The sequence below is a fragment of the Aptenodytes patagonicus genome, chromosome 7 (assembly GCF_965638725.1).
Source record: "Aptenodytes patagonicus chromosome 7, bAptPat1.pri.cur, whole genome shotgun sequence".
NCBI classification, from domain to species: Eukaryota; Metazoa; Chordata; class Aves; order Sphenisciformes; family Spheniscidae; genus Aptenodytes; species Aptenodytes patagonicus.
Window position 1 is genome coordinate 27,197,091 of NC_134955.1, and position 10,086 is coordinate 27,207,176.

Genomic DNA, 10,086 nt, shown 5'->3' on the forward strand with positions numbered 1-10,086 from the left:
ATGCTAGTGCCTTGCCCCGCTGATGTGGCATGGACAGCACCAACCTGACCAGACCATCGTGGGAGTGAGAACCTGTTGTCCAGAAGGTGTCCAAGCCGACATGTTCTCACTTCCCAGAGGGACGAGCTTTGTGCCAAGCTGTGTTGTTTGGAAACATGATGGTGGTATCAGCAACACTGAACCTTTCCTTTCTCCTGTTACACCCCTGCCCTTGGTCTTGGTGCTAAGATATCTCTAGAACCGTTGCTGCTAGTTGATAGCTTTTCATTTATATAAATATATATATATAATATTATTTTATTTTTTAAACTTTTTTGTTTGTTTTCAATGGAGATGTAGCATGTTTGGAACCGATCTCTCTCGGAGTCACTTTCACTGCCAGGGTTCACGCACTGTCTTCCCCGGGAAAATACGCACTTCTACCTAGGTCTCGCTCACCTCCCGCTAACCCCTTTGCCCTCAGCAGAACTACGCAGCCAGCGCCGGGCAGAGGCATGCAGCCAAGCTGCTACGTACGGGCTCAGCTTTCAGGTCCCATGGGAACAGCTAGACCGGTGTAGGTCAGAGTTTTGGAAGTGTTTCCCCTCCGTTCCGATGGGACTGAGGAGGGACTGAGCCTGCCTGAAGCACTAGCAGTGGCCAATCCTTGCGTCCTGACTCTGCCCCCTTTGCTGTACAATGGGGCTCTTCGACCAGATGGTCCGAGGGGAGTAGAGCAGACCCCGCAAACGTAGTGGCGAGAGCTGGGCAGGTGGCGTACCCTCCGTAGCACTTACTCCCTGTCCCCTCTGCCTTACCTCAGATGGCATGTGCAGCCCGCAGACTGGGTCGGGCAGGAGGGGGGCACCTGTGCCGGGGCCACCCGCCTGCTGCCGAACCGCCAGCAGGGGTGCAGGCGCCGGGCGCTTCTCCCTGAGGTCCTCACAGAAATGTCATGAGCTAGGTCAGGGCATTGCGCCGTCGCAGCACGAGGACATCGATATGCAACACCTAGCAAGCAAAAAAGTGGCTTTGTTTGCATTTTTTCCTGTCTTTCCCAACAAAAGATGTGATCAAATTGACCCATTCATCTAGAGGAGTCAAAATTAAACTGGAAACCCTCCGCCAGCTGTGCAGACTTGGGCAGTTGTTTGCCTGACCATAAAATAGGGATCTCTCCATACGAGGTGCTTGTAGCCCTCCAGGCCTGACGAGTCAGCTGTGCTCAGGGTGCTGCCACAAAGCTCACAGAGCTGCTCCCTGCCGGGGAGATGGCAGGCTCCCTCCTTAGCTAAAATTCGAGGAGATGTAAAAAGAAAAAAAAAAGATTAAAAAGATAGAAGAGTTGCTGCTCAATTAGTCTCTGACCCGGAGATGGGCAAGGTGAACATAGATGTCGGAGACAAGAAGTGAATTGATGCACCGGAGGGGAATGGGCAGGTGGGGGAGAGTCTTTCTTGTCGAGTGTGCACGCGGCAGCAGAAGCAAAAGTAACAAAGATATTTGATGCAAGCTGCTGTGGCTGACGGAGAGGCTGTAAAGACAGTTTCCTTCCTCGCCTTTTTTTTAATTTTCTCTTTCCTTTGCTCAACTCCACAGCTCTTTGAGGGCGGGGAACCACTTGCCTTTCTGTTTGCAACAGTGAAAGCTCCTCGGCACATGGCTCTGTCACAGAGGCCGGTCAAAGTGCCTGGCCTCTGTGGAGGGAAGGGACACTTGCAGACAGTCTCCAGACACCTTTGCAGACAGGAGCGCTCCCCTGGGGCTTGTGCTGAGCTGCCTGAGAGGCCTGTTTACAACTCCTGCTCTGAGCCTCTTTACTTTTGCCACTGGGGAGAAAACAGTGCCTTGCCTTGTCGGCGAGGTAAGAGCTGCCAGAGGCTTGTTCAGAAATGATTCCTCTAATTTGTCACTCCTTTCCTTTGGTTTGTTTGCAAATCCCGCTCTCATCAGTGACATCTTTCACTGGCTGCTCTTTTTCCTAATGGCAGAGTGAAACGTGCAGCGCGTGGTGTTTTTTTTCTCCAGGCAGTCAGCTGGCAAAGGGAAAGCGCTTGTTTCTTTTGCAAATAACTTTGTGTGCATCTGTGAGCAGTGTCAGTAGGAAGCGTGATTCCCTGCCACGGAATGTTGCGGATACCCATGATGGGAAGGATCAGAGACTACTTGCATTGGTGATGGGGGGAAACGAGCGCTTGGCCCAGCCCAGCTCCCCCAACACAAACAATTCCCCGTTGCCCCCATGTCAGAAAATAAACCCGGCCTTTGTCCTAGACACACGCAGGTGCTTTGCAAGCTTTCCCTCTAGGTTTACCCGCCTATCTCAGATCTGTAGCTGTTACTCCCATGGATAGTCTGTGGATGGAAACGTGACTGCCAGCATGAGCAAGATAGGGAGGAGGGAGGAATAGCAATGCAAAGTGCCCCTGGCTTCCCAGCGTTCCGCCTGCCCAGCCTTTCCCGGGAGCAGGTGCATTTCTGTGCTCTGTTTGCAAACCCCAGGGCCTGGCTGGGTGGCAGCGAGGCCGAGGGACAGCAGCAGGCATGGGGAGGGCTTGGCGTGGCACAGAGGGAGGCCTCCTTGGCTTGGAGATTGCCATGCGTCAGGTTTAATCGATGCCTTTCCTGCTGCGCTGAGCGAACGAGAGGAGGTTGTTTTGAACGTGTTGCTCACAGCATCTTGAACTGCTTCGGCTGCAAAGAGAGAAGAGTTTAGTTTTTCTCAAATGAGCTCTTTATTCTCTCCTTCCCCCGGCGTCTTAGCTATGGCATCTGATTGTGAATAATGCACACTTCTCCAGACCCTCGGGTTTGTATTTCTAGACCATGGGCTTTTTGGTTGCCAATTTCCCCTCCCCACTTTTTGCTCAGGCTCCTTGCCTCTTTTACCCTGCTGTGAAGCAGAAATCCGTGAAGCACATGCAGACATGTCCTTCTGCAGGGCTTGCAGGGGTCCGGGCCCTCCGGCCACAAAACCGAACGCAGCAGGGATAATCCTCACAAGAGACCAAAGCTCTTCCCATACCAGCAAAAGCACGCGGGAGCCACGGGGGGTTGGGAGGGGACGCGGTGGGCAGGGTCCCAGTGTGTCGTCTGCCTTGGTTCTCAAGCTGTCTGCGGCGATGTCCCCCGTGCTGCTCGGGCTTTTGCTGATACAACTCCTCAGACATGATTCAGGCTCGGTCCATCTCTTTCTCACAGCACAAATTCAACCAGGTTGCCCGCAGGGTCTTCGGGGTCCCCTTTCTTTCTTATCTCATGAGGATTGCTGTTTGTTTGACCAGTGGGTAAGACAACCTAGACAGCCGGCTGGCAAATAAGCAGCAACAGCCTCTGCTTTTGCAGATTCCCCTCTCAGCCCTGTCGAAAGAGGTCTTAAAAGCAGAGAAATGGTACGTTGCTCCCCCAGCCATTGTATTCAATGCAGTAATGCCTATGCAATTCCTGTCTCCCTTGGAGACACGTATGATGTGTGTGCATGTAAGCTAGTGTATGTATACAGTACATATGCATATGGTCTATATATTGTATATACGCACATCCCAGTACATATACACACAGTACAAAAGATTAAAATCACATGCTTATATATCTATAAATAAAATCCTATATATTTATATATTTCTATGTTTTCGATAGATATAAAGATATAATATAGAGATAGACTCAACCACCCTTGTGTAAGGCTGGCCCTGTGTTCTGGCACAAGGCATGTAACACTGAAGACTTTGGACTTTGGGATAGTTTTAGCCATACACTGGGGCCTACATTTACGTGTATAACACCCTATGGAGAGGGGCTTTGCTGTGGTTAGGGCAAGGGGTTTCCTTGCTGGCATGTTAACCAAGTGCTAAATAAGGTTTGTGTAATAGGGAAATGTCTTGGTGGGGGAAAATGCTTGAGTGTCCTTGTCTTCTCCCGAGTAAGCCTCTGGCTGAGGTCCTGTGTGTTCACACTTGGACAGATACATATCCCACCCTCATATGCACTTTTCTCTCTCTGCACGGATGTGGTTGGCAACTGCGGGTACCAGTGCCGTGAAAATGTGGCTTTCTGCTGTTCCACACGGCATTCCTCGGCAGTCACCGGCACGCTGCCAGGGAGACCCCGCGCCGGCAGGTGCTCATGCAGCACCCAGCGAGAGCGTGGGTTCACTTGTGGGCATGAGTCAGTGACACAGCCGTGGCGCTGGGATAAAGGCAGCAGGAGAGCAAAGGCGTTACTGAGAGGAGGCAGGGCCGCTACTGTGCGGTTGGAGGTGGCAGGGATGGCATACGGAGCTGGAGCAGCACGAATGAAAAGGGACCGCGAATTCGGAGTGATAAGGATGGGAGCATGCAAGCCTCATTGGGGAGGCACGTGCAGCTCTGTCGGGTCAGGCTAGCCGCTGCTCTGCTGCAGGAGCCACTCTGCTCCGCTGCAGGAGCCACTCTGCTCCCTCAGGTCTTGCAGCCGCTCCTTGGCCAGTGAGCAGCCTGCCTGGCCAGGGGCCTGGATGGTTTTTCTGGAGGAAAGGGAACGATGTGATTGTGCGGAAGATGTGGTCGGTGGCGCATGTGTGCCTTTGGGCCCCAACACATGGCGCGCTGACCTTGCCAGACTGAAGCACCAAAGGGTGCAACCCTCTTGCCCTGCCCATGCAAAGAGACACCTATGTTCGCATGGCAGGCATTTCCATGTCGGGACTGGGGGTGGATCTGGACAATGCATCAGCCTTCCCTGAGTGTCTGCCGATGCCTGCGGGGTGGACAGCCGCCTCCTCCCTCCATCCCTCCCTTCACACAGCCGCTCGTAGGACACTGACCCCACTGCAGGGTGAAGCCCTTGGCTGGCAACTGAGGGGAGCCAAGAGGCGCCTCTGGCTGGGCTGGCAGTGGGTGGTGGGTCACTGTGCTGCTTCCCCACGAGGGCTGAAGGGGAGGCATGGAGGTTTGGCTTTGCAGCTCCACGCCGGGCCTGGCAACCACTGCACTCCTCGCCATTTGTTTTAATTGTTGGCTTCGGTCAGGAGGAGGGTGAGTTGTAATTCTGACAGCCGAATGACTCGTTACACTGGTATTGCATGAGCAGATGCTGAGCAAGCTCCCCCCAAGCCCTGTCACACACCTCAGCTCCCTCTCCCAGGCCTCTCTTCTCCACACAACTGGTAATCCACCTCAGCCACAACCCACCCGCCGGCAGCTCCCCACTCCGCCGCAGCCCCTTGGCCATGCAGCGCCAGAGGGGAGCTCCCCGGCACGTGTTCCTCACGAACCTCAGAGACGGTTTCCTCACTCCCAGCCCCCTCCTTCGGATGCCACTGACACTCGCGTAGGCTCAGCCTGCGGCCTTGCCGCCTGCCCGCCCATGCCGGTGGTGCTGCCGTCCGGCAAGGGGCTCCCATGCACTGCACCTCATGTCGAATAAGCTCGCTGGGCTACGTGGGGGAACCATGTCTCATATGCTGTAATGTCCCGAATGCTATAGGAGGGCTACGGAGTTTTTTGCCAGTCATGGCATCCTCATAGACTCACACGACTGTTGGCAAAAATGCATTTCTACTTCCAGAAAAGAGGTTTTGTCTCAAACCTCTCCATATCCACATCCAAGCACAGCCCTGCTGAACTGTTTCAAATGATCTCTCACCCACCCACCCACCCACTCACCACACACACACACACACAAAAAATGAGAGAAAAATATCTAGACGTCTATTACTACATATGTATTAATATGTTAATATCACTCTTTTGGAGAACATTAAAATGTTATTACTTTACAGACTATGCTTTATAGTACCTGTGTGAAAGGACCTAGGACACTGGATACGAATAGAGCTATGTTGATATATCATGGTATGTACACGAGAACCTTCCTTTTGTCATATTATCCTTGTAATGTAAAATGATTGTTAATAAAAAAACATTTAAATTTATCAAGTTGAGTTGCTAATTCTTTACATTGTTCTTGGAGGTTAATGTCATTTTCCCAGAGCAAGGGCATCTAAGCTGATGCACTCCCTCTTCCCCAGCCCACGACTGTAAGGAGCGGGTCCAGTGCTAATTTATCCAGAAGGGTCAGTTGCAGGCCCTGAGGTGCTGGTAGCTCTCCCTCCTGGGTGACTCGGTCCCTCATGTGCTGGGTGTAACTGCAGCCCCTCAACGTTCTCACCTCGGTGAGCAGGTCCAGCATGTCCTGTGATGGAGCTGCATCATTTCACCATGGGCTGGGTTATACCAGTGCTGTGCCGAGGCTGCAGCAGCGCAGAGCAGGAGCTGCCATCTCCCAGCAGCCCGTGGCTGCCCTGGGTCGGCACCGGCGCAGGTATGTCAGCACGTGCCCCAGTCGGGTAGGGGTGTGGAGTGGGTGCCCTTGCAGCCTCTGCACTCCCTTTCTAGTTGGGTACAGTGGCGGTATCGTTGGCTTCGCTGCAGTGGGCTGTGCTTGTAACACACATTGACAAAACCTTGCGTGTGTGCCTGGTTTGGTTTGAAGGATGGAGAGTCTTTTCCTGAGCTCTACATGCTCCAAAGCAAGGGGAAGCTGAACTTTTTCTACCCTTAAAAGAAAGGGCTGGTTTAACTTTGGACTATTCTTCTTTGACATGAAAGTTTTGGTTGAGGCTGGGTCCACGGTGGATTAAGTAAAGGTGTGACTTTTAAAACAGTTCAATGAAATAAGAGTAATTTTGTATGTGGAGGTTCTTACATCTGCTAAATCAGCATGGGCGAGAGAGCCAACCTCTGAAACAAGTACGAATGTCTGTGGATTAGCACTGGGCTGTGAGTTGTGTTTTCTGACCAAACAGCTGTCAAGGCTGAAAACATTGCCTCCTTGGGCTCAGCCTGGCTGCTGCTGGAGATATGCCCCACAGCGAAGGCACAGCGGGAACTATGGGCTGTCCTTCCTTTGTTGCAGTTCAGGTTTGCACGGCAGCACAAGCAGGGAGGGCGTTGCAAAGGTTTAGGCCAACCCTGCTACAGGGTGCCAACTGCAGCTAGAGAGACACATAGGCGGAAAAAAACCCCTTCCAGCTCGAACAGTTGCTTGCTTAGCTGTAAATGTGTCTGTGTCACCAGAAAACACAGGACGAAGCTGGGCAGCTGACTGTATGGATCCTGTATGTGGCATACTACATACATGCGAGTGTTGACACTGATAGCATTGCTGAGCTTCAGTATGCAGAGGTGAAAGCTCTCATAAACAGGACTGGCTCTTTAATTTAACCGGGTCTGGAGGGATCTCAGTTTTCCAATTGATCCTGGGTATGGATACCTGGGAAAAGATACCAGCGGATAAACCAGTGTTACATGAAGTGGGCAAGCAGTTTAGCCCTCTAGCACATGTTTAATGCAATGGATGAATATGGTATAAAAAGGTTTTTGCTCTCCCTTTGAGGCTTCACTGACATATGGATGCTCATAGTCTTGGACTTTAACCTGATGCCCAGCTGTGTCCCACTGGTGGGTGTTCTGGTTGCAAGGTGCCAGGGCTACGCAGCTTGCTGGTCCTCCCGAAGGAAAGGAAATTTGGGTCAAAATTATGGCCTTGAGGGAGGTTTGGGCTTAGAGGGCTCTGGGCCCGGGGGAAGCATGTGTGCAGACGTGTCAGTCCCCGCAGGTGATAGGCTTCGGTTTCAGAGTGAATGCCCACAATTTTAACCGGGTACAGTAGCCACAGGGGCTGGAAGCAAGAGGCAATTTCCAGACTCAGAAGTGAAAATAGCCCCAAATTAGTGATCTTTTTGATCACTAATAGAAAAGGTTGCTTTTAGTGACTTCCTTAAAGTAATCGAGCAGTCCAAGTATTATAAACAATTTTCCATTTTCTGGCAGCTTTCACTGTAGTAATTTAAAATCGCTTATTTTTGAGCAGTAAGCAAGCCCAGCAAAATCCTGGTGGTTGTCAGGGCTTAGCTCCAACTTAATGGGTGCCGGGTTTGCTGGGCACCCAGCAGCCAGCGGTGGAAACCTCATTTCTGGGGTTTTGCCTTTGCTAGTCAATTAGCAGCACACAAAGCAGGACAATGGTTCACTTTCAGCAGCTCAACCATGTGTAAAGAGTAAGAGCAGCGTGTGAAATGCATTGCTGATTTGTAATTAATTTCCTAGAAGCGGTTTTGTGCTGCGGACATTTGACCGCCACCGTTGGCAGTGATCAGCCTCCTTGCTGATAACTTCAAACCAAGGACTTAAAAGCAAGATCCCTTCAAGCAAAGTGCACAATCTGAGCCGGTGGCAGGAAGGGAAGCTTGCACAAATTTATCTAATCTAGGGCTAAAGGTGCCCTTCATTTTTAGGACCACTGATTCTCATGTCGGTATGAGTGAAAAGGAAATTGAAAAATACTTCCATGGTGGTTGTCATAGCATTAAAGCCTGGTGCGCTCTTCCCCAGCTCTGCTGGTGTCCTGGACATGCTCCATGGAGCTGGCTGTTGTTAGCAGTTGGCACTTAAAACTCTATTTAGCAAAAAAACAAAAAAACCCAATGTGTTGTTTCTTCCTGGAAACAGGAGGACTGTGGTGCCTGCGATGCTGAGGGCTTGCAGGCATAACCAGAAGGGGGTTGCAGTGCTTCCTGGGGGCTGTCTTCCCTATCTGCCTCTCCTGAGGCAGGAGGGAAAATGTGGGCAGCCAAGCACATCAGTGGGTTTAAGCGGATGCCCCCCCAAGGTGTTTAAATCAGAGGGCTGGAGCAGGTGTCAGGGTAGTGCCTGGTCTGGCTCCACAGTGGCATGGAGCAGTGGGCACAGGGGACCAGAGGCTGCTTCTCGCAGAGCTGTTGCCACACGAACGGGAGCCACAGCTCATTTACAAGGAGCTCTAAAAATATCTGAAGGATAATCAAAGGCTCCCACAGAACAGCATATGCACTAACTAGACTTTTCAGCTCTCTGAAGTCCCCCGTTTGAAGTTGTTTTGATCCAAGGGGAAAAATAAGTGTGCTGTCTGCGCTGCTGTCAGCTGCCCTGTTTCTGGGGAGACTGGTGGTCCCTCCGGAGGCATGCAGGGGTGGGAGAGCAGCACAGAGGTGCTGGGGCCAGGACAGGGAGCTATGTGGGGCACTGGGATGGGGTTTGCAGAGCCATACTCCGGGCCACCGCCGCACCTCGTGATGCTCAGGAGAGCTGTCCTGGAAAACTGGGTAGTGGGTAGGTTTCAGGTCTGAGCTGCTTTCTCAGGGGCATCTTGGAGCTCCTTCCTCGCTGGGTTTATTTCACATTCAATGGCCACCAAGAGTTCAGGGAAGCAGAGGAACCAGCTGCAAACCTCTAAGGCTAGCACTGGTAACTGGTAATGGCTGTGACACAGCTGCTGGATTAGGTGCCACTCTCTCCTGGCAGACAGAGGATTACAGGCCAGTCCCATTTCAATTTTTAAATACTATGGGGGGAAAAAGCTTCTAATAAATCCAAAGTGACAATGAATAACAGGGTTAAGAGAAGAATGGTTCTGTGGTGGCTATTGCTGCTGTTCAATACACTGGGCTGGGAATTACTGAGTAACCCGGTGCTAATCCCCTAGGAGGGAAGGATTGTCCCTGACAAATGCACCACCCGTGTTCAACTCCCTGTGTGGCAAAAATACAGGAGCTCCTTTCCCTCCACCTCCACGGCAAATGCTTCAGTAACATCAGCCTCATTGTGCAGCGGACAGGTTGGTGGCAACCCTATTTGCGAAGCCAGCAGCAGCCTGGGGCTCCGGCAGACTCACTTTGTTGTTTCTCCCTGTGCTTTAACACTGACTGTGATGGGTGAGAGAGTGCCCCCAAACTGTCAATGAGGTAAATGCTTCCCACTCCTGCCCCAAAAAAATGTTTTCTCTTACTTTTATGTGCAGTTTTTGATCTCTATGTCTTGTTAGGAACCAGCTAATTCCAGTGATGGTATTAGGTCAGCTAAGTAGGTATTCCTCCTTACAGATGCACAGTTTACAGAGTATCATCAGCACCACCTTGAAAGTACGGAGGTCGGCAAAAAGACTGTATCCAAATTCACTTATTAGTTTTGTTTTGCGGATGGAGCCAGTATCTGGGAGGAACCTGATTCCCAGATCCTATTCCCTAACTTCCTCGCAGCTGCAGGAAAAAAGCCTTTACAGCCTTTACAGCTTTGTTTAGCTGCCGCC

The 10,086-nt window shown here is 51.5% G+C and overlaps 1 protein-coding gene across 1 annotated transcript in view; it reads left to right on the forward strand.

The window, feature by feature from the left end:
- The window catches only part of PRDM11 (PR/SET domain 11), a 51,984-nt gene extending 46,091 nt beyond the window's left edge, over positions 1–5,893 (forward strand). The window contains exon 9 of the mRNA XM_076344435.1: positions 5,741–5,893. Coding sequence (XP_076200550.1) covers positions 5,741–5,866 — 126 coding nt within the window. The 3' untranslated portion in view covers positions 5,867–5,893. The remainder of the gene's footprint in view (positions 1–5,740) is intronic.
- Positions 5,894–10,086: the final 4,193 nt, after the last annotated feature.